This window comes from Aphanomyces invadans (genome assembly GCF_000520115.1).
Source record: "Aphanomyces invadans strain NJM9701 unplaced genomic scaffold supercont1.3, whole genome shotgun sequence".
Taxonomy (NCBI): Eukaryota; Oomycota; class Saprolegniomycetes; order Saprolegniales; family Verrucalvaceae; genus Aphanomyces; species Aphanomyces invadans.
Genome location: NW_008580148.1, coordinates 731,665 through 758,622, shown reverse-complemented (window position 1 = coordinate 758,622; position 26,958 = coordinate 731,665). Strand labels below are relative to the sequence as shown.

The following is a 26,958-nucleotide window of genomic DNA, read 5'->3' as shown; positions in this document are numbered from 1 at the left end:
GGTCCGTAAACCACAATAGTGGCCAATCGAATCGATTTATTTTTATGGACTTTGGACGATGTCGAAGCACTTCGGTGAAAAACGCAGTACTAGTCACCAACTACGCTGTGGTACAGTCCCGTCAAGGCAATCTTGCTTCGTTGGATGGCTGCGCGTTGCTTTCGCCGCCAATACCAGTTTGTACGAGAGACCGACTGCCCACACAAGTCGCTGGTCAGTGGAACGGTCGCAGCATGTGAAAACAGCGGCTTTCAGGGAAGTTTCCGTGGAAGTTTGTGAAGATACGCTCGAGAATCCATTGCGACGTTAAAGCAGTCAAGTGATGGCCGATTCCTCGAAGCAAGTCGGAGTTTGCTTGAATGGCTTAACAACACCATGCAACGTCGGCCGATGTCGTAGCAAGGAAGGGATAGCCTTGATCCATGTGAAGTCGATGCGATTCTGCATTTCGATAAACATACTACATGTGGAGAGGAGCAAAGCCAAGGTCTTGGATGGCTTTGGGAGCCATCTCTCGTATCCTTGCGCTGGACGAGAGGGGTCGTGATGTCATGGCAGGGCTCACCACTTCGTTGAGGAGCGACTGAAGCACGGTGGCTCCATGTTGGGCGTTGATGGCTCGTCGGACAGCGTCTAAAGACACGGGTAAGGATAGAAGTGGTGCGAAACACACACGTTGTTTTACCAATGCCACAAATATTTGAAACGACCCAAACTGCCAACGACTGGACGTTGGCGTTCGGGGCCGACAACAAGGCCATGAATCTGGGCACGTGGGGTACAAAGGGAACTGTTTGCTTCGCCAGGTCGTCCGCCGAGAGTGAAGCGATCCCTAAAAGCACGAGCTGAAGATGGGCGTCCACCATGTCGTCGTCGAGCTCGTGGAGTAGAGCAGCCAGTCCGCCGTGTAATACGATCGACTGCCGCAGATCTGTGACCGACGCAAAGTTCACCAACACGTGAAGTGCTTCAGAGTGATACGAGTCCTCATCTTGGACGAGACACACGAGCCGTTTGACGGCCCCGACCACGATGGGACTCATGGCCAACGACGTGGCGTTGCTCCGAGTGAGATTGCTGAGAAGTCCGAGCAGTTGTTTGATAGTTGGAGCGTTCAGATGCACGAGAGGGTCGTTGCTCAAGAGATGGAGCAACGACGGAAGGACGAGGGGTTCGAGTCGCTGGACCATGTCGCTCGAGTCGATCAAGGCGGTGAGGAACTGCAGCGCGAGGTCAAGTCGATTGATAACGGGGTGGAACGAATTGGTCGAGACGAGACGAAGGAGGTGGAGAAAGTGGCTGCTTTCTTCCGCCACGAGGTCTCGAATGCACCGATCGGTTGTCGAGTCGGGCTGCTGTAGTCCGTCGACGAGTGCCCTCAGTGCCGCCGCGACCAACTTGTCCAGATTCGATGTCAACGAGTCAAATAGATACTGAGCCAGCACAAACGCAACGTCATTCTGTCCGTCCAAGTCTGGCAGACTAAACAGCAAACAGAGCACGCGCCCTCCGTTCTTTTGCACCTGGCGACTCTGCACACGAATACGACGTGTCACGAGCGGTCCATCGACAGTACAACGAATGCATGGAACATACCTCGGACGTAGGGACGACGGAGAGGAGCTTCCGAACGATGCCAGCTACAGGAAGCCCCGCAAACGCTTGTGTCCACACGTTCGCGGCCATGCGAAGGAGCTTGTTCGCCGTGGGAACGGGATACACATCGACGAGCTGGACAACCTCGAGGACAAAATTCGGATCGACCTCCTGCAGTCGAAGGCTGAGGTCGCTATCTTTGGAAACACAACTCAGGACCCACGCAGCGTGGAAGACATTGGACGTCGGCTGGTCCTTCCCTCGAACTGTCGCCATGAGAATGCCGAGCAAGTTCGCCGCCACGACACGGCGGCATACGGCGGCCTTGTGCTTGGAGCACAGAATCGCCAGAACACGAAGGACGTGTTGGGTGCACGTAGCATCGGCTTTTTGAAGGATTTGCGCCAAGACGGGCACAGTTGCGTGCCGCAATAGAGTCTCTTGGGTCCCATCAATGTGGAGGACACTGCCCAAGCACACGAGAACGTAGCGAACGACCACAAGGTCAACCGCTTCCAGACACTCGATCAACATGGACACACACCCGGCGCTGCCCCCCACCTCGGGCCGGTGGAGAAGCATCGCCGACAATAAATACGCAGCATGTTCCTGCGGCTCTCGAGACGACCGACAGAGGCACTGCAACAAGTCGGTCGCGGCAGTGGGTTGACCCACAAGACGAGCGACGACTTCGGACTCCAACTCTCCAATTCTCGACGCCTGGGCCAGACACGCCAAGACGGTAGCCAGCTGATCAAGCCTCGACGCAGACGAGACGAAGAGGCGTACAAAGCTATCGAGGCCTTGAAGACGGTGAAGTGCTGCGACGACCGGCGCCATTTGCGTCAACGATGCGAGGAGCTGCAAGAGGAAAAGTCTCAGTTCATGAGGTGGGGGCACCGATTCCACAGCAACCATCAGTTGCTTTAGCGCTGTGTCCAAATGAAGCGTCGAGATCGCCAGGTGGCTCGCATATTGCAGCACTATCAACGCAATGTCGTTGATATATGCTAGCTGTGGGGCATGCTGCTTGGGGTTCAAGTGGAGCGGATACGATGCCAAGCAATGGACGAGAGCCTCCACGAGCGGTGACAGCGGCTTCAGCATGTCGGACGAGAGCGTCGGCATGGTGGACAGAGCGTGGATGAGCCGCAAGAGAATGACGTGGACGACTTGATTCGGTTTGGCGAGTTGGTCAATTTTTTTCGTCATGGGTGGTGGCGGGCCATGGAGAACAGAGCACAGGGGAACGAGAAGTTGCGCTTGGGACGCCAGGACGTGCAAGAGGTCTCCGTTGCCAGCCACGGCAATCCACACGAACGTCATAATCCGTGCCGCGGTCGGAAGATCGCACACGAGCAGCGACGTTGCGAGAGTGAGCAACTTGGCCAACGGATTCCATTCGTCGTGGAAGTCAAAGTCGCTCGTTGTCGCATCGCCGTGGGTCGCCTGCAGGACAAACAACATGTCGAGGAGGAAGCCTTGCGTCTCAGCCGTCAGCGTTGCAAATTCGTTCACGTAGAGCCGCAGCAAGATGGGAGGCGCCATGGTACATTGAGCAAACGCCGGAAACCCCGACACTTTGTAGAGACACTGAATGCAGTCGTTGAGGAACGCCCTGTCCTGGGCAGCCGCTTCCACAAGCTTCGGAATGATAGCGGTCAAAATGCTATGATCTGTCACAACATCCCTGTCGAGTGTGGCTCGTAGCTTTGCCATCATTGCACCACGATCGGCCGGGTTATTGCTGGTGTCTGTGAATGCTTGCAAATCCAGGACAAAAGCTTCGCTCAGGTCCATGCTATATCCAAGCAAGTCGAGGATCGCGGTAGTCATGGCCTTTTCATGAGGGGTCGAGACTTGAAGAGCTTCAAGCTGGACCTTTGCCCCCATCTCCTTGAGTTCGTCCACGATATTGTGGTGGCCGGCCGTCACCAGCAGAGTGAGCGTCTCGAGCGCCGCGGTCTGTGCAGTCGTCAGCAAACCGACAATCTGTTGCAAAGCCGCAGCTCGCGTGGGCAACGACTCCAACAGCGTCAACAGCTTCTGATCTGCTTGCCAAAGCTTGGTGAAAGCTACCAACGTGTTCAAGCTCGCGACTTGGATGGGCACGTCCGTTGCGACCGTGAGGATGTGCATGACGTCGCGTAGAATGTCTGCTTGCCATGGCGCGTCGTCCACCTTGTTTCCCGAGCTGCGTTCTGTGGGGCGGGCACCCTTGGTTGCCGTCGTTCTCGCCGTCGGTTTGAGCAAACTCGACGTGCAGTACAGCAGGACGGGGTAGATGTCAACGAAACGATGCGCCGCGCGCTGCGACGTAAACCAGGACAGAATGTCCGAGACGAAGCACACCGCCGTCGTCGCATCGTTCCACGTCGGCGTTTGCAATGTGACGGCAAACAAGTACACGCGAAGCATGTCGTGGATGGACACGACCGACGACGCGTTGATCGTGGCGCGGGTGCATGTCCGGGCGTGGATGGTCTCGACGTGTCTCGAGAGCAAAGCCATGGCCAAAGCGCTCGCCTGGATTTCACGCATCACGACGCCACACGAGTGCGGGGAAAAGAGCGCAAGGTGGCCTAACAGCGACAACACAGACAGCTGCATGCCGTCCTGTTGCAGGAACGAATGCACCAACGTGGCGACGACTGAATCGTCTCGGGGAAAATGGATGTCCAATGCGTCATCCACGAGCTGCCGCGCGATGGTCTGCACGCTGGTTTGTCCGAGCAATTCGCTGCGGCTGCCCACCACATTCACAAACTTGTCGAACGCAAACGACGCGACGATGAGTCGACGACAGGCAGATTCCACGACCAACTGCTGGAGGATGCCAACAGCCAGCGCGTGGTCAGTCGACCCGACGAACGCGATGACTGCCACGAGGACTGCAAGCGGGACTGGAAACGGACTCGTGGCATACCCTCCATGGCGCAAGCAGCCTTGAAACACGGCAAGGCAATCGGTGGCAGTCGACGGGCCGAGAGCATTTGCCAGTGCGTGTTCGAAGGGAGCGCATGCGATAAAGTCAGGGACAAAAGCGTATTCCCAGCCGCTTTGGTCGACAGGATCGATGTCGCTTCCAAGGCACTGCGACAGCACATGGAAACATGACACGTGGGTTTCTCGTGTGGCTTGGACGTCCATGCAAACTTGTGCCACGCGGGCGAGCAAAGTCGGGGCGGCATGCCGCGTCATGCAGTGGCGGGCAGTTGGAACCAAGGCGAGGTTCGCCAGGAGACTCACAGCATGGACTTCATCTGCATACTCGGCAGCACCGCAGACAAACCAACTCGTTAGCTGCTGTAAAAACGTGTCGGACGTAGCGAGCTGGTGTCGGGCATTCTCGGACGAGTGGACGCATCGAGTTAATCCTTGTAAAAGAGCAGTGAACTGTGCCGCCTTGCGCTCCGACAATGTCGAAAACGTTGGAAAGTAGTGTGTCGACACAAGCTGGGCCATGCGACGGACTGTGTTGGATGCGCACAGAGCGTCGACATTCGATGTGTGCGTCAAGTTCACCAGCGATTGCACAGCCACCGATTCAATCGAGACGCTGTGGCACTCATCGACATGCCGGTCGATGAGCGCGAGAAGAGCCTCTTGGCATTGATGGCCCACAAGTGTGTCTGTCCATTGAATGGTCTTGGTCACGTCGTGGATAATTTCAAGGCTGAGCACCTCCAGACCGCTGGACAAAGCCATGTCTGGCATGGCCGCTAGGACTTGCATGCACTGCAAGAAGTAGGGTAGTGTGGCGTGTGCGGCCAGAATGGCTTGCACTTCCGTGTCGTGGGACAGGTTGCGCACGGTTCGCACAAGCGCGAGGGCGAGCTTGTCGTGGTGGATTTTCTGCATGATCAACTTGGCCAAGAACGTTATGCCGTCTTCGACGATGATCATGATTTGAATCTCCTTTTCCAGTGAGATGTTGGCGAGCACTTGAGTCGCACCACACACCACCCCCATGCCAAGCAAAGCGCCGGTACTTGCTTGGGGGCGAAGCAGTGAGAGAAGGTCTGGCAGGTCGACTCCATCACGAAACACCTGCCGCAAGTGCGCATCTCGCGTGACTTGACTTAGAATCCGGAGCACCAACTCAACTTCCGTTTCCCACAGCATCGACACCTTGGTCGATCGACGGGGAGGCGGCACCGCGTCCAACCATTGCGACAGAGGCAGCAATGTGCCCAGGATATTCATGTCCACCCATTCCATGACAAACGAAGACTGAATCGGTGCTTCTGACATGTTGTTGTCGAAGGATGGCCCGCAACCGCACATGTTGCACAGGATGAGCAGCACCAAAACCGTGTCGTTGCCACACTGGCCCGTGCGAGTTCGAAGCACGTCGAGAAACATGGAGGCGTCTTGGAAGAGCGTCGCATGAAAGGCAACCGACGTCGACATCGCGTGAAGCACCGTGAGGGATTCGGTGCGATGGACATGAAGGGTCGTGGTCATCACAATCGACACCACGCGGCTCTCGTGGAAGGCAGCGCAGGCTGCGGGGGAGTCTTCCCACAGTGTTGCAAGGCAAGAGAGAAGCCGAATGCTGTTGGCTGGTCCGGTTTTGCCCTCGAGCTTGGACGCCATCACATACACTGCGTTTGCTCTCCTAAATACTTCGGGCGCTGTCGGGACTCGAAGCTGCAACTCAATGATGGCCAGCGCTGTCGAGACCACATCCGCATCAGGGTCAGACAGCAGCTGGAGTAAGCGCACGGCGCCACGCATTTGAACAAACGCTTCACATGACGTTGGCGCTTTGATGCAATAGAGTGCAATGCCGCGCAAGACGATGCGCAACAAGGCGGTCTCGTTGTCTGGAGTGGCAAGCAAGAGGTGCATCAGTTGCGCCGGCAGGTTGACGTGGCACAACATTTGCATGTACGAGGAAGACTCGGCCGCGAGGTGCACGAGCGCCCGGACACAAACCAGTGTGGTTTCCCACGGCTCGACTTCGAGTACGGCAAGGGACGGAAGGCTATCCACGAGGCACTGCAAGCTTGCTTTGGTCAATATCGCGTCGTTTAGCGAGTGAATGAATGCAGGGAAGCGCAGCATTTGATCCAGGCCGGCAAGCACACTTGGGCACAATGCATGGACTGTGAAGTTCGTTTGCTGCTCCCACCACCGACACAGACGGGACAGCACCAGCGGCCAGTTTTCGACGTGGCGGGTGCATTCGTCAAACTCGGTGTTCTTGACAAGGTAGGCGCACAGCTGGACGACGCCTTCTTGGATCTCGACGTTGGGCGACACGAGCAGCTCCGACGCTTGGGTGCATGCGCGTTTCGACGCAAAGTACTCTGCGTTGGTCGAGATCGTGGCGGTCACCATCGCAACATGATGGATCAAATGCAGTGCGTCGAGGACGGTGCTAGCCGAGTCGGACTGGAGGAGCTGGAGCAGTGCGTCGATGCCGTGTACGTTGGCGCACAACACGTGCGGACTTTCGTTCCGAAGATACGCGATGCGACGAAGGGCGTTGATAGCGGTCGGAGCGATCGATTTCAGGTTGCTGTCCGTGGCGATCGACAGGAGGTGCGTGTGCGTGCGCGAGAGGTCGTCGATATACATCGCAATACCAAACGATGCGAGGCACCCGACCGTCTTGACCGCTTTGCGCTGCAAACTCTGGCGAACTTGCGGCTCGAGGAACAGAAGGATGTGCCCGATCGTCGGGCATTCGCCGAGCGCGTGGGCAATCTCTTCTTCCTGGACGATGCTGCTCAAACACGTCATGGCACACTCGACGATCGTGTCCGTTTGTTTGCACGATTCGGTCACCAGCAGCGACAGGACAAGGTCCAGTCCCCCTGGGTATCCGTGGATTTGGTGCTTGCTCGTGGTCGAATCCATCGCCATGTTGGAAATGGCCCAAATCGTGCATTTGACGATCCACGGCGACGTGACGTGATGCGTCTTCAGGAGCTGCAGCAGAATCGGAATCGCGCTCGCCGCCTCGAGCCGAGGGATCGAGTCGGCCACCGTGCTCAAGTTGCCAACGCACAGCACGTAGTTTTCAACGCCTGTCAATGACGCGTACCCTCGGCTGAGCACCTGCAGCACGAGCTCGAGTCCACCGCCGTGGATCAGTTCTGACTTGCACGGGTCGTCGAACGATAGATTTGCCGCGACTTTGCCAAACAAGTCGAGCAAGTCGCCACCTGTCGAGTCGTCGAGGAATCGATAGTTGATATTCTGGCGAAGCAACGCCAGAATCGTCGCGATGCCGTGCACGTGCACGACGACCGACTTTACGTCGTCTTGCACTGTCAAGTTGGCCAGGATCCCGACCAAGTGGTACCCGAACGGGTCAAACGGCGTCGGGTGGCTCACGCACCGATCCAGTAGCGACAAGACGATTTCGGTCGTTCCTTCGGCCGCCAACGTCGTCCGCACGGCCTCTTTGAGGTTGGAGAGGTGATGCACGATGACGGCGCAAAACGTGTCGCATCCCAGTTCGGGAATGACCAAGTACTTTAGGACAGCAGCGACCACGTCTCGAGAGTATAACGTTTGGCAGATGGATTCGTGCTGGCTCCACATGGCCAGCATGGCCAGCACATTCGCTCGCACGAACAGCTCATGTTCGTCGCGGGCAAGGGCAGAGACCAGTCGGCCGACGACGTCTTTTTCGGGATGTGCCAGCTGCTCGCGATGCTCTTCGACGACAGACAAAAGCCAGAAGATCACGATGATGTTGCGACGCACTTTGATCGCTGTACTAGGAAGAACGTAAATCGTTTGGAGCACGCCGAGCGTCCGTTTGGGAAAGAACAGCTTGAGCGCATCATCCGTGAGCAAGATGCTGATCAAGCGCGCTGTGTTCTTCACGTGCGAGATGATGGTGGCTTTGGTCGAGTGGACGGTGGGCGACGACGGCGTTGGAGTGTCTTTTTGATGGTCCAGGATGCTCGTGAGGGGACCCGAAACGATTGCTTCGCCACGAATGGTCTTGCGGACAACGTCGTGGAGACCGAGGTTGCCCAGCAGCCGAATTGCGCGGTCCAGCACGCCCGATCCCAACGTCGTGTGGTACCGGAAAATGATGTGCTCGAGGATGCGGACGATGTCATTCGCTACCATCTTCACGTATGTGTCGTCGTACATGGAGAGCTTGGTGAGGATCCACAGCGCCGCTTCGACGATGCCGGGCGACGACGAGTTGAGCATCCCGATGAGGGTGCTGAGCGCAGCTGTGGGCTGGGCGAGGACCCATTGCTGGTGCTGAGGGTGCTTGGAACACCACGTCGTCAAGGCAAAGCACGCGCATTTTTTGACCAAGTCGCTCGAATGGGTGAGCATGCGGCACAGGATAGCCACAATCGATTCCGTGACGGCGCCGTGGCGGAGAATGACATGTGCGCAGTTGTTGACAATCAGCACGCACTGCTCCAGAATGTGCTGGCACTGCATCGGTCGACTGGCCAGCAGTGGGGCGGCAAGCCGTTGCCCGTTATTGTCCGAATGGCTGTCTTGGTTGTTTGGGACCGACATCTTGGCTTTGAGCGGACTCAGTTGCTTCTTCTTCGACGGCGACGCGCGAGTTTCGTGAGCGACCTGCATGGCCGATTCCATGAGTTCGCCGAGGCGCGGGATAAGTTGGTGATCTGAATCTGCCACGATCATGTCTGTGTTAGCAGCTTCAAAGCTCAAGTTCGCCAGGGACGTTGCGGCAAGCTCGACTAGCACCAAATCAGCTTCGGAACTTAGCAAAGATGGCAGGTCGAGAGCACTCGGTGAGTCGTCTTCGCCATCGTCGCGCTCGGACGAGTCGTCCGCTCGTGGTGCCGTGTGCAGGCACACGACCAGCGCTGCTATGCATGGCGGGACTCCAAACAAGAGCTTGTTGAATGATTCTCGGGTGAGGTGGGAGAGCAGGACCAGCGCGGCCTTTTGGAGCTTCCCATTCACACTGCCAAGCATGTCGATGACCATGGTCGGATTTATGTACTTGGAGACTTCAACTACTTGGGTGGCCACGAGCTCGGACAGCGTGTGGAGCGCTCCTTCGAGGATGCGACCGTGGACTGGCGTGGTGCTGTGGTTGTTGCACAGACTACAAAGGATGGGAATCGCGTTGCATTCGACCAACGAAACCTTGTTCCGGTCGTTTCCGTCAATGAGGATGGCTATCGCGGTCATCGCCATCTTTTGAATCGCGATTTCCGTGTGCAATACGAGCGGAAGGAGCCGCTCAAAGATCAGGTTGGCCCCCAGCACGATCTTGTTGCCTCCGTGCGTCCCCAACTTTGTGATGGCGAAGCACACGTTCTCTAGCACATGGGGATGCTTCGAACTTAACCTATCGAGGTGTACGTCAAACAACCGCTGGATTCGACGCCTTACCTCTCGGACAGGACGGGCAGGAGGCTGCCGTACGAGCCCATCGCAATTTTGTGGGGGTCGTTGTTACCAGTGCACAAATGTGCCATGGTTAACGCGGCGAAGCGATGTAAAGCAGTCACGTCGGACTGGAGGCCCATCAGCAGTGCTCCGTATATCGCGTCGTCGGCACCCATTTCCTTGCGATTCTCGGGATGCGTGGCAAGGTTGGTCAAGGTCTTCATGCTCTCGACGGCCAGTAGTTCGAGGAACGACGACGGCGGCGCTGGGCTGGCTTTGTCCTCAAACACAAATTTCAGCAGCGCAATGCACTTGGGCTCGACGTCGCGCTGGAGGAGCGTCCGTTGGTTGCGCGTCGAGTGATGCGTGACATTGGCGATGACGGCTGCAAGCAAGGCCGTCGCCTCGACGGCGTCGTCGGTGTCTGGTACGTGCAGCAAATCCGTGAGGGTCGTGCCCAGCGGAAAGTCGAGAATTTCGTGTTTGTTGGTCTTGGAAGCAGGCGACGACCCTTCGCAAAGCACAGCCAACGCATGCAACGCGTGCCGTTGGACTCGACTCGATGGATTCACTCGCACATGGGCACTGGTGCTCATGTCATCGTCGTTGCTGTTCGTGATGATGGAAACGCTCTCACTCACGATGATGTTGAGCAGGATGTTGTTGACGTCCATGCGGCACAAGTCCGCTTTTACTGAATCGAAGCGCTTGGCCAGCAGCGCTAGCACCTGCGCCGCGAGCGAGCGAATTTTGCTGCTGGTATACCGCAGGGTTTGAACGATGCTGCCCATCCGAGGACTCTTTGCAATGATGGCCTGGGCGGCTGGGGTGCGCAGTAGATGCAGCACAATATTGAGGCAAATGAGCACCACTTCGTCGTCGTCAGAGGTCGTCGCGTGCTCAACGTCCAAGTAGCGAAGTACAGCGTCGACGAGGGCGTCCCCGAGCACGTGGTTGCGCGTGCTGGGGTCGCTGGAGCAAACGCTTGCTAGGGCGGTCAAAGCGCACAGTTTGATGTCGGAAATAGGGCCTTTCATCAGCACAACTTGAGCGACTTGGTCTACGACACCCGCGTGGAGAAGGGTTTGCTGAGTCGCTGCGTCCAACGCAACCTCGCCGATCCAACATAGAGCGTCCGTCAGGTTGCTCAATCGTCGTGGCTTGGGGAAGGTCGATGCAGAATTATCGTCCTTGTCCCCCAACGCGTGCGCTCCCACAGCCACGAATTCGTGCAGGTGGGTGACGAGCGTCGGCGACACCACGGCCGGGCGAAGCGAGTCGTTCTTTCCCATGAGGCTCAGCGTGAGCATGGCGTAATGCGCCAGAGCATGCACAGGGTGCAGACTCAATTTCTCCAGCAGCGCGAGGCCTCGCCCAAGCAAATGCGGTTGAATGTCGGCATGCTTTGCCGCCCGATACAGCGTGCGTCCGGTGTCCACAAGGTGCTTGGGGCGGCGATTCGGTACGTCGAGGAGGTCCAGCAAGGCCGCGACCGCCCCGTCATGCTTGCTAAAGACGTGGCAAAGATCAAGCCGTTCCAGGAGACTTCCCCACGCGTGTGACGCTGCAAACGTGACCTCATGCGACGGACTTCGCAGCAACGCCGTGAGCTGCAGCAGCGCGCTCGGGAGCGGCGCCCAGTGGCCTTGACTATGTCGAACGAGGCGGCTCACGACAACGCCTGCGGCGTGCTGGATGGTATGGCATTGCACGAACAAGAGATTTGCAACACAGTGTGGATCCGTGGCCAGTATCGTGGTCAACGTGGCGTTTATGTGGCCACTTTTCGCTTCGGTGAGGATATCTAGCAATTTGGCAGCCGCTCGTTGAACGTCGACGGCATCCATGCGGCCGATGAGTGCCACGACTTGTCGAACGAGGTCAGGCAGTGCGTCCGGTGGTTGCGGCCATAATGTGGTGTGGTAGACGACAGCAAAGTGCTTGAGAATCTGCAGCACGCTGCACAGGTGGGATGCGGCTTGGTCAGGAGCGCGTAGGAGGGACAGAAAGAGCGGCACGCCATCGTGCGCCAGCACCAAGTTGCAAAAATCGACCGCCTCGATGTCCCCACCCAATGGATCGGTGCACGTTTGAAAGAACAGAAGCAGTTCCAGTTGCATGTCGGACGCAGCGCTGCCGACGCAGTCAAGTAGACACTGCACGGCTTCGTCGTTTGTCCACCGTCGCTTGTTTCGCGTGAAAACAAACAAGTCGAGCGCTGCTTGCAGCTCAAACGCTGACATTTGTGACAGTAATGGAGCTGCGTCCAAGGCAATTGGGTCACATGGGCGACACGGGCTCTTTCGTAGCACAGAAGCGTACAACACATCGAGTGAACTCCCCTCGGGCGACGTGCAGTCGGCAATGGCCTGGGCTATTTCTTGCTGCCATGGCTCGCACAACAAATGGGCGTGTTTTGCTTGCAACGTATACGGTGTAAGGAATCGCGTCAGAGCCATGGCGGCGCAGCCGACAACGCGATCATCTTTGTGAGGAAGCAATTTCGCCAAGGTCGTGTGGACGTCGAGCTTGGCGAACGCGTGTACGTTGGGGAGGCACCTGTGGCAGAGTGCGCCAACCGCGATGGCGGCAGCGCACAGCACGTCGTTGGACCCGCCAATGAGTAAACTCGCGAGAATCGCAAACAAGTTGGGCGCGGAGTTGTCGCGGACGGCGTGTTGAAATCGCTGGCACGACGGATGCTTCCACGACAGTCCTGCCACAAACATGCACACGAGACTGGCAAGTCGCGACCGTTTTAGCGCCCCGCGGAGGATATCCATCACGTGGCACAACGCCTGGACGGACTCAGCCATCGGAAACGCGTTGGCTTCATGTGTTCCCATGATGGAAAGAATGTAGACAGCTTGGAGAAGAATCGTCTTGTTGCATGTGGCCGTCGAGTGCAAGAAGCGCAGGAGTATAGGCAGGACGCCGAGGGCGATGGCGGATTTCCGCGCCGACTCTGCATCGGCACGTTAGTGGTGACATGGGGGAGCTGAAACCGAGCAGACGCACCGCCTTGGAAGAGCTCGCCGAGGCATGACAAGGCGTAGAACGCAATGGGGGCATGAAAGTGCGAGATAAAGTCGACTAGAATTGCGACCCTAGCTTGCGTCGCGACAAGAGCCCTGCCTTCGGCTGCGACTCTGTCAGTCCTTAGTGCATCCATGCAAACCAAACGAACCTTGCTTGACCAGAACGAGCAGCAACTGCAAGCCACTGCACTTTCGGTCGTCCGAGTTGGTCAATTTGAGCTTGAATACTTCAAACAGGATGTCCACAACGCCTTGAGAAAGGATGTCGAGAGCCGCCGACCCTAGCCACGAGCATTCCCATCACAGGGGTCGAAGAACACGATGGGCTTCCGCGTACGGTTGCGATGGCAAAGTGCGGTTAGCGCGTCGAACGCCAGCCGCTGAAAATGCGCCAAAGACATTGCATGGACGAGCTTGGCCATGCATTGCGCTTCAATTGCCATGGCTTGCCGGGATTCTATGGCCCAGACATGACTTTGTGAGATGGCCACGGCGATTCGGCAGAACCTGAATCAACGATGCTGGCCAGCGCCGCCAGCGCCATTTCTGTAACTTTCATGTCCTTGCTGCCCACCAATGCCACGAGCGGGTAGATCCAACGATCTTCCATGAGAGAGGGCAAAACTGCGCACGCTTCATCTGGCGTCATCATGACAGGAGGCATGAAGGGCGGCTTCGTCGGCCCCGTCCTAGCATTCTGTCGGTGAAAACATCTATGTTGGAACGAACAGAGCGGGCATACTTGGCCTTGGATAGTTCGGATGTATTGGCAAACGAATCCGCAGGGGTGAGCAATCGGATCGGCTGCACCTGCATAGGTCGGTGGTCGTGTTTCCAGCACATGGCTTCATCTTCCGCTCGTCGAAGAAAGTGTCGGATGTCGATCGGTTGGGTCTGAAGGTCGTCCACGTCGACCTCTTCCCATGTTGTGGCGCTGCAAGCCGTGGACGGCCCGAGGCTGCTCCCACAAGGCGCCGACGCGATTTGACCCATGATAATGGGGGCGGCGGTGGCGCAGGCCGTTTTTGTTTTCGTTGGGACGGCAGTTACGTCAACAACTTGGCGTGAAACCGAACACAACCGTGTCGGTTTCCAATCGATCACTGCGGGCCCGACGTGGACGAACAACCTCCACGCATGCAGCATGCGATGCCACGCAACGATGGTGGCTCGGTAGAAATGGCATGCGGCCTCGACGGGCACGTGGGATTTCCTCGCAGCACCTCCCTGCACGTCTGCACTCGTCAGATTCTACGACAATCGGCTTCATCATAAACACAGGCCGACGTCGCCGTTATATTATGCGACGCTATCCTTCTTGAGGAGGTCTGTCGAGTGTTTCCAACATCGTCCCAATGACTTCGTCGTACGTCGAACTCAAATGGTCCATGATCATGTCGTTTGACACAACAATGCGGTTGAAATACGTGCCAACGTCCGGCACATGCGTCAGCGCGGGTGGATTTCCCGACTGCCATCATCACGAGTCAGTCGCTCGTCCCGGCCGAGAAGCCCGTACCGAGTCGACGACGATGACTTTTCCTGGGGGGAAAACTGGTTCCATGCCGAGCAGATCCTGTGGAATGTCGTCCAGTGCCGTGTTCGCGTCGCCGTTCGTCCTGGATCAAAATGAGTCCGAACAGGACGTGCTCCACGCACATTGTCGATTTGCCGAGTTGGATGATTGAGTCTGTTTCACGGCGCAGGTCGGCGCAAATGCTATCGACCATGGACAGAATTTTGTTTTGCAGCAGCTGCGACGACGGACGGGCTGGTCTACAGGTGTGTTGGAAAGGTCCCTAGGCATCTCCATTTCGATAGGATGTACTTTGTCGAGAGGTCGGCGCGTGGGCTCGCTTCCGCCTTGAAACTACGCAAGAAGCAATATGGGGCTTGCCGGCTGAAAAAAAAAGACAGGTACTTGCTGGACATGGGAAGGACCCAGTTGGTTTGCTGGACGGTATGCTTGGTCGCGATCAAGAGCTCGTAGAAACGATTTGACATGGGGTCCAACAGCGGTGCCACTACGACGTGTGGGTGTCAACGGCATTGTTCCAAAGGCGCGTTCGCTTGTATCGTACGGCTGGAAAAAGCAGATCGCGTCGTTGAAATCTGCCGCAACAGCCCTTCAATTTGCGAAACGAGTTGCTTCTTGCGGTCGGGGTCGTTGACGAAACGAACGAGCCCTTCCATTGCGATCACGGTGACGTCAAGATTTCCCCACAACGATATCAGTTCTAGACAGGCACGATAAGATGCTACGATCGTGACATGAACACCATACGCTTGGACGATGCGTGGCTTGGCATGGACGCGATAAAGTCCATGCGTTTGCGCCATTCGACATGATTTTGGTCGCTCAACTTGAACGGCCATGCCGATATAACAGGCAATTGTCTAGGATCGAGAGAGAGAAATTGCTCCGTACGCCCCTATGCCGGCATGCTCAGCCACGCACGGACGTCGCACCCAACCAGATGCGTGTCAACTTGCTCCCATAGAGCCTTGAGTTCGGCTGCGAACGGTTTGTCTTGTACCCAGCGCTTGTCCGTCGTTTGCGATTCCTTTGCGCCACGGATTGAGTTTGACAAACTTCATCCGGCGGCTCGAACAACGCACCTTTCGTTGGTCGAGTTGTTTCCAGAGCTGCTTGAGTTCCGTTGCAAACGGCTTGTCTTCGAGCCACGACAGCGTATTGACGGATGGCGGAGTGATCGCTGAAATTTTCGTCGCCAGGTTCTACGTCATGGTCATGGTCCCAACACTATGTGTTGCTGAGGCCATGGAGGAGGTCTACCTCGGACGCTGTCTACACGACCACATGAGAAATCAAGTCATCCATGCACGGACCTGTACCTTTTTCAACGATTCAACGCGATCGATTGCCTGTCGCAGCTGCCTGACGCCCGCGCTGTCTTGTGTTTGCTTGGCTTTGGCTTGGAGTTCCTCCGCCACCATCGCTTTCAACGCTGTCGACACTTCAAACTGCTCGACCTGGACAAAGTGTCGTCTCGTTCATGGCGATAGAGTGTGTATGCCGAACTACAACCTCATCAAGCAAGGTCACGAGGTTGGCGCCGCTCAATCGTGGAACACAGTCGTCGCCAAGGATCACGCTCGTCACATGCGACTCGCACGCCTGGGCCAAATCGAGGGTCAAGCACGCGGGAGGGGCAAACGCAATGCAGTGCATTCGAGGTATGACTGACGACCACAAATGCGCCAACAGCGCGGCGGTCCCCGCGCCAAGGCTGTGGCCAGTGAGGCGGATATTGTACGTTCGATACTCCGCCGCTAGCTTCAGCATGTCGTCGCGGAGCTTCCAGTCCATCCAATTGGCGGCATGCACAATGCCACGGTGACCTGTGATAGCTTTCGGTTAGACTGTCATCGCATTGTGGAGGCGCGAATCTACCGTATCCCGTCAAGAATGGCTCGTGGTGCATGCACATGTCCGTGACGAAGTCCTGGATGCTGGCGCTGCCCCGGATGACAAGGACAATGGTCCGCCTGTCGTGGTCTACGTACACGTAGTACTTTGGCGCAAATACCCCACCTTGATGGGACTGGACGATGGTTACATTGCCCTGGGCCAACAAGCTCTCTCGCATGAACCGGTCTTGACTCGACGCGTAGATGGCATCGCACACACGCACGTAGTACTGCAATTCTCTCAGAAACTGTGCATTGTTCAGCATCAGCGAGGATTCCGTTGCATTTTTCGTTGCTGACGGGGACGATTCAGACGGTCGGCTCGAGTTGTGTCGTGCCAGAACGGTAAGCCGTAGCAGCCAATCTGCGGACGTCATCTTCATTAACGACGAAGGCACTGCGTCTGCGATCGTCTTGAGTATCGAGAGGGGATCGCGTTGCAGGGGCTGCGGCGACGTCGCCAGAGCCCGTGTTAGTTGTCGGCGGGCGGCGGTGGTGGCATAGCGCAACATCGTTCTTGAAGTTTCCAGCTTTCATTTCGTCCGGATAACACATCACGTCGTTTTATTGGCTTGAAAACTTTGCTCTGTAATTAAATGAAATTCGAATTCACCATTTTTCCAAACATTCATTTATCATTGATCTGAGTACTAGTATACTACTAGTATTAGTATATACGACGTACAAGTATACTAGTAGTAGTACTCTTGCGTGGAAGATATGGAAATCTATTTATAGCACACGTTGGAGCAACTGACTTGCCAACCGACACGTTTGCCATCACACCTTTGCCCTCAGCCAACTCGGCCTCGGCCCTCCTTCGTCACTCGCGCCAACAAGAATGAAACTGGGCATTGTCAAATCAACTCGATGACACGCAAGAAGAAAGACATGTCAAACGAAAAGCCTGCAGCTGCGGTTGCATTTCTCGACGCGTTGGGCCAGCTACAAGCAGAGGCTGCGATTGCGGAGAAGAAACTGGCAGATTGGGCACAACTGGACGAACGTATTCAAGAAAACTTGGCGAACTCGTCGAATGTGGTGGCACTAGACGTGGGCGGAACCGTCTTCAAAACGTCCAAGGACACGTTGTTGCGTGTGGAAGGCAGCTATTTTCACGCATTGCTCGGGTCTGGTCACTGGAAGCCAGACAGCCCCGGCGAAGCGTACTTCTTGGATTTGGACCCGAACGTGTTTCATCGGGTCCTCGTGTTCCTGCGCACGGGAAAAGTGTCGATGGAAGGCATGACGACAGTCGACCGGGGCGAGTTCAAGTCGATGATGGAGTACCTAAAACTGAACGAAGCATTAAAGGTCGCAGAAATGCGATGGGACCCCACACTGCGCGCACCCGAAATGGCCTTGACAAATGATGCACGATCCATTGAACGGTCCGCGACAAATGCCAACCAATGGAAGGCTGCCATCGTCGGCGCGGCACTGGAGGGATGCGTTCGGATCCGAGTGGATGACCCCAAGCAAACGTTTTACGTCGGAGTTGGGCCCAAGGTGGGGTTTGACGGCCATACGTCCAACTCGTTGAATGCTTGCTACTACTTCACTTCGAACACGGGACAAATTGCGAGAAAAGGTTCGGCAGTCGCGACCCTGGCAGCGATACGAGCGGGTGACGTGGTGACCATTCGTCGTGGCCCGTCGCAACTTGAATTTGCACTCAACGATGGGCGATCGTGTCAGGTTGACTTGGTCGATGTAGCCGAAGAATTATTTCCCGTGGTATTCATGGCGTACGCCGGCACGAAAGTCACGATCGTCGACGAACTGTAATGTTCACAAAGAAATGTTTTGGCAGTCGTCCTGTTTTCGAGCATCCTTTGCACGCCGATGAGCTCATGTTTCCTCGTCAGCCAGCAGAAGGAGCGACTCCACCAAGGGCACTCCACTGAGGCGCAGTGGACGCCACGGTATTTGCGCAAGCGATTGTGGGCAGGCGGCATGGGCAATTGACGTGAGCGTATTTGCGCAAAAGATCCCAGAGGGCTCACGACAGCGCCGCACTCATGCGAGCATACACAGCCAAACATTTTATAGTCAAGGGAAGCAAACTTCTTGTAGCGAGCATGTCTGGTAGACAGTCGCGCCGTGTATGATCGCAGAGTTCAAAACTGAACGGGGCGACACCTCAACAGACCATGCCCTTGACCAAACCCAACAGGCGACGTGCTACTGTTCCACGGACTTCGTCGTGGGGCCATCTGACCCACACGTATCCCACGACTCGGTAGGATCTGCTCAAGTTGAACAAGAATGAAGTGTGACGTGTTGGTCACGTAGAGCACGGCATAAACTCCAATCAGGACCAGCACCTTCGAAAGAAAATGATGGAAGTGCTGGTCGTTCCGAGGAAGTTTGAGGGAGTTGGCTCGAAACGACTGGACCCCTTAGTGCTCAGGCACGACGACGTGCGTTTTGGTGTTGCCATGAATGGCATCTCTTCCCTGAGCCATCGAACCAGTCGAACAAGATTTTCGATCCAAAGAAGGGCTAGCGAGCGTCGTCCCTGTCAGCCAAGGCCTGGATCATGAACGCATCCGCTGCATCCATTCCACGCATCAAAATGACATGATCGCTGCAGCGTTCGCGAGAGCCCTTGTGTCGCTAGAGACGTCCAAGTTGTATTTATTTGGGGATATCCACCTTCATGCGACTGCGTGAATTCTCCCGTGCCACTGTTGACCGTTGGTGAATAGTATTTGCCGCGGCCGCAGCGCTCCCTTGAGCATGTCAACGCAGTGCATAAATCGCATTCTTCGTCAACTCTGAACGGCTCCAACCAAGCCGTAACAGTCGACACTTTCGTCTGACGGTGCTTGATGTCGACCCAACCTCTCGAAATCAAGACAAAGGGTGCTGAATCAACAGAGGATTCACAAGCCCTCTCATCTCTGATGCTCATTGTCCTTGCACTCGCTTCGTCGAAGAGGATTATTCAGACCACTTCGCAACCTCTTCCACCACCTCCCGACCATGTATATGATTGAAATGAGTGAGCTTCTCGTCCTCCTAAAGGTGGCGCATGGCGCGACTTGGCACCTGCATCGTCCCGGAAGGACCGACCATATACAACTTCAAGGAGCATTATCCGGATGCCGGATGCGTGCTTTGCCTGAAGACCAGGGACATAAAGATGGAACCGCGGTCATCGTTGGCGCCATCTGCAGCAGAAGAGGAATCCATCGCGTTCAGGACACGAACGAAGGTACGTCGCTGCCGACCAGAAGAACAATTCTTTGACGAATGATGGCTAGGTCTCGCTTGTCAATGTCGAAATTGAAGAGCTCGAGAGCTTCCTGGATGACGACCCATCCTATCTGGGATTAGACATGGACGTTATCGAGGAAGAGGAGAACTACCGGCGCTTTCTCACTTCGCTGCTGCCAAATGTCGACGACGAAGAAAATTTGAGCTTCTTGTCGGAGGAAGATGATGAGTATCAGCCCCACGAAGAGGACGAGGACGCAGACGATGACGAAGATACAATCGACACAGATGACATTCCTAAGTCCGAACTGTCGGGACTGTTATGGGATTCGTCCAAGCTCAAAGTATGCGAAGCAGGAACAACCTCTGCGATGGCGAATTTGCTTCCTGCAACGTCGTCGTCGAAGCCATCGTCAGGGTCGTCGTTCGTTTCGATTCAACCTGGATCGCAACTCAAGGGGTCGCTCACTCCGCAACAAATGGCACACCTAGCGTCGCAAATGCACAAGCACTTTCAACTGCTGTGTCAAAGCATGCTGTTGTCTCCATCAGAGGAAGCGAAGAATATGATCTTGGACTTGCAACGTCGTGGGGAAGCAGTGCGTCAGTGGAAAGAATCGGTGGTGCGGAAGGTGAACCATCTCCCAGACCCGGCTCCAGACTCTGCTGTCAATGCACACACCTCGTCGTCCATCCGTTCAAGGCGCATCACGCGCTCGTTCAGCGCTGCCCACGCTGCCATCATCAGTCCCAGCATGTACGAGATCCACGGGCTTCAGCAATCCTTGGATAACATCACGATGGACAACTTGACGTCCCACCTCGGAGCTGTGGATTTCCACTTGACAAATCCGGCCAAGGCCGAAGACGCAAAGTTCACCGCTAGTGAAGATCGACTGCTGGTGCACGGTGTCAAGCAATGCTGTCCCAAGATCAATTGGCACGTGATCCAGCGCCAGTTTCTCCCGATGAAGACGCAAGACCAATTGAGAACACGGTATCCATGGCTCACTTATTCCACCTTGACATAATAGCTTGTTGTCAAGGTACCGTTTCCTCACGAGCGCCAAGGCGCCCGAGAACCCCGTGAAAGACTTTTTCGAAAACGTCCTTCCACGAGAAAAGATTCCGTGGCTGATCGAGGAAGAACTGCGTTTGATGCGCGGCATGGCATCGTTCCCCGAAGGCGAGCGCAATCGCTTTGCAAAGATTGCCCACTCTCACTTGCCCCACCGGTCTCGGCAAGTCCATCTCAACACGCGCTACCCTTCTCATTGCATCGTCATTCAGGAGTGAAATCCGAAAAAGATGGGCACGCCTCATGGCGGACATGCCAGAATTTAACGTGGATGCATCATGGTCAGACGAGAAGCAACAGAACGAACGACTCAGGTTGTACCTCGAACACAAACTCAAGGAAAAGGAAGTCCAAGAGCGTATTGAAGAAGCAGCCGCTCGGGAACGCAAGGCGACGACAACCAATGCGCCGCCAGAGTACGTCCACACATCATGGCAATCTAAGCGATGACGTCGTGCTAGGTGCACTGATAAGCATCTGCACCCAGCACTGTTTTACACCCCGTGGGCGCTGTTGCACCCATCGTACCTCCTCGAACACACATGCGAGCACAACTGGCCATGGCAGGCCAAAGGAAGCTCAAGACACAGTGCTAACGAAGAAATAGCAACTGAAAAGTCCTGGCGCAGTTTCCTCTCCGAATGCGACGATGACGAAGACAGCGAGTACGAGCAGGAAGATTTACCATCCTCAGATGACGACGGCCCCACTGGCGACACACACACCAAACCACACGTGGAGCCAACCCTTCGCCTGACTCATTTGAATGGACTGCACACGACGGAAAAGACCAAACGGACGCTGGCAGCATTGGAACGCCGGATTAGCGGTGCCCCCGCCGCCCCACGCCACGATGCTTTCTCGTCATCGTTCTTGGAAGTCGAGCATCTCGTGTATAATAGCCCGAGCAACGATGACGACGACGACTTTGAATGCGAAGAGTTGCTCCCGAGTTCCGACGAAGAGGACTCCCCGTTGTCCAGCAACGCGCCAGTGGTGCCTCCTACCCGTCTAGAATTGCTTCAGAAACGCATGTCGCAAGTCAGTTAATTCAAACATGGACATGTAGCTAGATGTGTTGTGTTGTGCATTTTATGGTGACAACCTGTCTATGTTAATCCACATCGTCGATGGGAGTGGCTTCGCTCTTGGCGGCCTTGCGCTGACGCAGCGAGCTGTCGGACGAGGCTGACGTCAATATCTCCGCAACGACGCCGTTCGACTCTTCCGTCGCCACCTCAAACGGCGTGCGGCCCTGCGAGTCTTTCGCGCTCACGAGGAAATCAGCATCTTCCTTTGAAATAGATGCCAAGAGGGTTTCGGCCGATTCGGGGCAACCGTGGAAAGCACACCAGTGGAGAGCGGTCCACCCATCGTTGTCGGCGTCGCGCACAGGGACACCTTCCTTGATAAGGGTCTTAATGACCTTCTCCGTGTCGATGGGGCTGCCGCACGCGACCATGAGAGGTGTCCAACCGTCCGAAGTCTTGGTCGTAAACCCATTGGGGTCGTTCTTCAACACAGACAGCAATCGATCAAAGTTGGCTTCGACGCCCAAATCCCAAGCTTGCTTGATGGAATCGGCGACGCTGATAGACTTCTTGGATTTGGTAGACTTCTTCGACGGCGCAGGGACAGAATCGGGAGTGTCGATCGCGTCTGGGTGGGCCGCGGCATCGTCCAGCGACTCGTCTTCAAGTTTTTCGTCCCAATAACGAGGCCCGCCAATGCCAAAGATATGCTTCTTCAAGAGTGCGTTGTCATACAAGTTGAGCGGTACCATCACCGACTGGATAACAACCACTTGGTTGACGCCAAATTGGATGTGGATGAAGCTCGAAATGCACGCGCCGATGAGCGTTTGCTGGATAAATTCCTTCGACTTCGCGAGCTCATGGGCAAAGTAGGTCGTTTCCGTCAAGGGGGAATTTTCCGTGCTCGTGTCAAGGGGCGACTTGGGGGTCGGGACGTATATCTTGCGGTTATCGGGCTTGGCTTCAATCTTGGATTTCGCCCACAGACCAAGCAACAACGACAGGATCTGCATCATGAAGAAGGACGCACGTGCGCTGTTGAGGATCCACGCGTTTTCGAAATCGATCTTGCCCATGAAGTACATCATGGGCAGCATGACCAACATGCGCCACGGACTCTGTTGCGCCATCGTCGACGGGGTGGACACTGGCGAATGGTCAATGGCCACCACACCGGAAAAATTTCCCCCTGCATCGTGTTAGTATACAAATTCCAAGTAAACTCAACGTCCAATCACCGCTCGGTTCGTAGAAAAACAGGGAACGAAATCAATTCGGTCGAAAAGTGTCAATCCCAATAAAATTTTGCACCTCACGTCAAGAATTTGACCCTCAATTATCAAATAGAGCTCGATATTCCCAATGATAAGAGCGAAATTTGTTGGGATTTCTTGAGCGGATATTTCCAATTTCCTCGGAAATGTGATACTACTCTGTTCCACAAAATTTGTCACCTTCCACTTTTGATTGGCAGCATTTTTCTTATACACCCGTTTGGGTGTCTCATTGGCGCGTGAGAAAGCGCAAGATCTCTGTTTTGATTGGGTAGTTTTGTACTTTCCAGCCATTTTGGTTGAGATATCGCACGGCAAAACTGGTGGGCATTCATCTCTGTCGGAAAATCTACGCCAGCACTTCATTATAGAATTAATCGACTCCAAAACACTACCTGCACTCACCTACTACCACTACATGCCCCTCCATCACCACTGGGATCCGTCGACGCACCAAGCAGTGCCGGGAGTCTTTGGACGTCCGCAAGCACTTGAGCTTTCCTCAACGTCGCACCGTGTACGAAATGCTGTTAATTAAGCGTTGGGGTGCGAGGTATACTGCCATGAAGGGCTCTGATTGAACTTGCACACAAGTTTCACTGCCATTCGCGGACGATATGACGGGTGTGAAGACAAGCGAACTTCTCGCGTCGTGATGGTGAACATGCGACCGATATCTCCACAAAAAACAAAAGAAAATCTCTCAAACTTAATGTTTCTATTGATTTATGCAGTTATAAATTTATGGTGTGTACTTTTGTAGGAAACTCGGGACGAGGGGTTTCAACTGGAATGCATCGTGCAAAAGGAGTTAGCGGAATAGAAGTTGCGAACCAACCACCGAACAGCCCCGATTTCAAACGTTAGGCTTAGGACTCGACTCTTTAATTCTATTCAAAGCCAGCAGTACCAAAAGTGCACTCGAACCATTGAGGAGCTTATTGTTTGTTTGTTTTAATGAGTTCTTAAGAGGAGCTTATTGTTGCTGGAGAAATCGCGTTATATGAGTTTTCCGACTGAAACGCTAGCAAAGCTTTCGTAACTCCTCAAAATGTTTTAAAATTGTCCATTGAAATATATGGTAGCAAAGATTATAAACTTCCTCACATGAAGCAGGATACTCTCATCGCAGACTTTGCAATGTCGAGTTTGACGCCTCGTCTTACCAGAGCGCATTGGCTCACTTGAATAGCCTACTGGGTGAGGAGATTCACTTCGATGCCTTGGTCAATTCTTTTGAAGGAGGCACTAAAAAATACAATAACTTTTTTAAATTTTTGCAGAGATTATGTTGTTTTGGAGTTGAATACAAAAATCAAGACGTTTCAATGGCGCTGCACATACTTTAATCAAGTGAAAAAGTCGCTGACACATTTTGGAGGAACGGAGTAGTACGTAAGTATTCATTTTTCAAGGTCTGTATAAAATATCACGAGGTTCGTCGTGCCAAGGTTTCGTTGGTTGGCGGGATGACGGTTCAACCCATCAGACCATCAAATCCAGACAAGATGGCGCCCCCGATGGACGAGGTCCGCGCGACAAAGGCGAAGAACCTTTTGTCGTCCATCACAGCGCTCTCGTTCTCTGATCGCGATGAAGAGCCGCTGTCCGATGAGCTCTACCAGGCGGAAACAACCCATCTGCAGCATGTGCTTGCCCAACACCAAGTGTTCCAGTTCGTTGTGAACGGCAACGCGCTGCAAAAGTTCTACAACACGATGATCCAACAAACAAAAGACTCGGCCACGTTGCGTCAAGAAGTTGCGATGCAATTTTTGGCCGTCGCCGTCGAAGGAAGTGCCATGGAAGCTCTCGAAGAGCGCGTCCCGAACCTATTGGACGTCGTCTACCATGCACTCAAGCACCAGCACGTATCCGTGTGTGTTCCTGCGCTGCACATTCTCACACACCTCATGTTCAATCTCGCACATGCCACCACGGAAACTCGTCGACTTGTCGTGGACCAGCTCGGACGCGCTGTTCCTGTCGTCCTCCATCACCTTGGCGAAGTTGACCTGAATGCATCGACGGCGCCATTTTTCATCGCATCCTATGAAGCACTATATGTTGGATGCAAGTCGGTCTCGACTACGTTTCGCCCATTTGCCAGCAAGATCGAATCTGCCTGCTTGCCGATCCTCAGCCCTCCCACCGGCACGTCCACAGAAGTTGCATCGTCGGTCGTTCTTGCCATGTCGAATTGCTTGGGCGCCATTGCTCTCGCCACCGACTCCACCACGAACACGTGGCAACAGGTATATGCAACCTCCTCGCTTTTCCATGCTCTACATGTATTTTCATCACTGAAACGATTAGATGGTGGAGCGGGTCGTGTTGACTCTGCACTATCAACTGGATGTCCTGAGCGGCAAAGACAAAGCAAGCGACGGCCGCGCGCGGCCAGCGTCCCTTAAGTTGTGGCTCAAGGACTCCGTCATGATGACGCTACCTCTGTTTCTTCAAGCCGACCGCCTCGTGTACAAGGTTCACGCGCTGACATCGATGCTGTCGGGACTGCTGTCGTCAACCGCGATCGCCGAAAAGGATATTGTGTTGGTGGCGCCAGACGTGCTCGCTCTTCTTCGAAGAGCATTCTCAATTCGCGCCGATGCCGTCGGCAAGCAGAGTGCCATTTCCGAGGATGGTCGCCAGTTGCCCAGCAGTGTTTTGTACGGTAGCTTGCCACTGCTGCAGCCCCACTTTACCCTGCTTCTTTCGTCACTCGTTAACGCCGGCCGCATGCCCATCTTTCGCTTTGCATCTTCCGTGGCCAAGGTTGTCCAGCTCAGCTGCCACGCGACAGTACTGGCGGCCGTCCCAGCGCTCCATGCTGCCCTTCAACAAGTCATTTCGACGTTGGGCGGCGGGGCGTACACTATCGTGGGTGCACCCGTTCTGTCGTGGGCACTTGGTCAACTGGAGCACTTGACGGGCTCCGTGACTGCACCTGTGCAGCCGGCCAAGGTGACCGCCGTGGTCCATCAAGGCAATAAGAAGAAGCGCCAGCGAGTGGCTGCGGACGCCCCGGTCGAAGTCAAAAGGTCGACTCCAACGATCCACCAAATCCATCAAACACGGATGACCACGAACGCTGCGCTCAACACGGTCGCGACCGTTCTCAACGTGTGCGGGTCGTGGGTACCAGCCTCCGACCGGATCAAAATTTCGGCCATCGTGCATGCTAGCCAGCAAGATGCGTCGTTGGATGGAACGGTTGTGACCAAAGTCAGTTTAGCCAACGTGGTTGTACCGGACGCCCAAGGCACTCGTGGCCTCGCTCTGGCTCAGAACATGCAGTTCTGGGCGAGGCGGACGAGCGGTCCATGGCGCGAAGCCGCGATGAACGTAGGCGAATGCATATTGCACCCACGGGCGCCGCCGATGGCGCTGGCGGCTGCAGGGGCCTCCGAGGTGAAGGCTCCGGCAAGTGGCACGTCCAGTTATGCACTAGCCCAGCAAGCCAAGCGACTAGAAGCTGAAATGGACTGGGAAAACGAGGAATCCAACACCAACGACGAGGAAACAGGTACAACTAGTGGAATGACCGCACGACGAGCAACACGCCTATGTTAGAAGCAGCGCAACTTGCAAAGAAGGTCAAGGTCCACGATGCCGTGGCAGTCGCTGAAGTAGGCGACGAAGACGACATGGACGACGAGAAGCCTGTGCTTGCCGACGAACTAGAAAGTGCCACCGAAGTGGCCGAGGACGACTTGAATGAAGCAGTTGCCAGCGCCGAGCATGACGACGTGCTCCACGAGGAGCCTGCGACGGAAGCGGCCGCGGAGAGCGAAGATATCGGCGATGACGATGATGGCGATGACTTTCCAGACATTGTAGTCGATGACGAGTAGTTGAAAAGTAGATGGAGCGGACACGATGTAACTGATAATGTCGTTGTCATCGAAACGACCGCCACCACTCGA

At 55.2% G+C, this 26,958-nt stretch overlaps 6 protein-coding genes across 15 annotated transcripts; 3 read left to right on the top strand and 3 right to left on the bottom strand.

Annotated features, from left to right (window-relative positions):
- Window positions 1-255: 255 nt before the first annotated feature.
- Window positions 256-13,985, bottom strand: H310_01909 (hypothetical protein; the record flags this gene model as incomplete). The annotated part of the gene is made up of 9 exons (XM_008865254.1): window positions 256-633; window positions 686-1,532; window positions 1,597-9,913; window positions 9,958-12,919; window positions 12,973-13,095; window positions 13,142-13,273; window positions 13,330-13,449; window positions 13,500-13,681; window positions 13,735-13,985. The coding sequence occupies 9 exons, from the start codon at window positions 13,983-13,985 to the stop codon at window positions 461-463; spliced, it is 13,107 nt and encodes a 4,368-aa protein (XP_008863476.1). The 3' UTR covers window positions 256-460.
- A 250-nt stretch (window positions 13,986-14,235) lies between these two features.
- Window positions 14,236-16,947, bottom strand: H310_01908 (hypothetical protein). 10 transcript variants are annotated; one of them, XM_008865249.1, is made up of 13 exons: window positions 16,574-16,947; window positions 16,408-16,512; window positions 16,042-16,355; window positions 15,849-15,986; window positions 15,790-15,801; window positions 15,612-15,731; window positions 15,467-15,556; window positions 15,277-15,424; window positions 15,074-15,229; window positions 14,914-15,016; window positions 14,821-14,862; window positions 14,512-14,768; window positions 14,236-14,463 (listed from the first exon to the last, which is right to left on the bottom strand). In XM_008865249.1, exons 2-13 carry the CDS (start codon window positions 16,442-16,444, stop codon window positions 14,237-14,239), a joined length of 1,644 nt encoding a protein of 547 aa, XP_008863471.1. In that variant the 5' UTR covers window positions 16,445-16,512; window positions 16,574-16,947; the 3' UTR covers window position 14,236. The 10 variants fall into 10 exon arrangements, with proteins under 10 accessions (XP_008863471.1, XP_008863474.1, XP_008863473.1 ...); XM_008865252.1 differs by having other exon boundaries at window positions 14,512-14,611; window positions 14,652-14,768; window positions 14,821-15,016; window positions 16,408-16,947; XM_008865251.1 differs by having other exon boundaries at window positions 16,408-16,947.
- A 246-nt stretch (window positions 16,948-17,193) lies between these two features.
- On the top strand, window positions 17,194-18,291 carry H310_01907 (hypothetical protein). The gene has a single exon (XM_008865243.1). It carries the CDS (start codon window positions 17,295-17,297, stop codon window positions 18,210-18,212), a length of 918 nt encoding a protein of 305 aa, XP_008863465.1. The 5' UTR covers window positions 17,194-17,294; the 3' UTR covers window positions 18,213-18,291.
- A 1,246-nt stretch (window positions 18,292-19,537) lies between these two features.
- H310_01905 (hypothetical protein) lies at window positions 19,538-23,067 on the top strand. The gene is made up of 6 exons (XM_008865241.1): window positions 19,538-19,644; window positions 19,694-20,643; window positions 20,693-20,887; window positions 20,937-21,140; window positions 21,186-22,956; window positions 23,011-23,067. Exons 1-5 carry the CDS (start codon window positions 19,573-19,575, stop codon window positions 21,772-21,774), a joined length of 2,010 nt encoding a protein of 669 aa, XP_008863463.1. The 5' UTR covers window positions 19,538-19,572; the 3' UTR covers window positions 21,775-22,956; window positions 23,011-23,067.
- H310_01906 (hypothetical protein) lies at window positions 21,746-22,939 on the bottom strand. The gene has a single exon (XM_008865242.1). The coding sequence runs from the start codon at window positions 22,886-22,888 to the stop codon at window positions 21,839-21,841; it is 1,050 nt and encodes a 349-aa protein (XP_008863464.1). The 5' UTR covers window positions 22,889-22,939; the 3' UTR covers window positions 21,746-21,838.
- Window positions 23,068-24,495: 1,428 nt separating the features above from the next.
- On the top strand, window positions 24,496-26,950 carry H310_01904 (hypothetical protein). Its single transcript, XM_008865240.1, has 3 exons — window positions 24,496-25,287; window positions 25,349-26,558; window positions 26,606-26,950. Exons 1-3 carry the CDS (start codon window positions 24,502-24,504, stop codon window positions 26,884-26,886), a joined length of 2,277 nt encoding a protein of 758 aa, XP_008863462.1. The 5' UTR covers window positions 24,496-24,501; the 3' UTR covers window positions 26,887-26,950.
- Window positions 26,951-26,958: the final 8 nt, after the last annotated feature.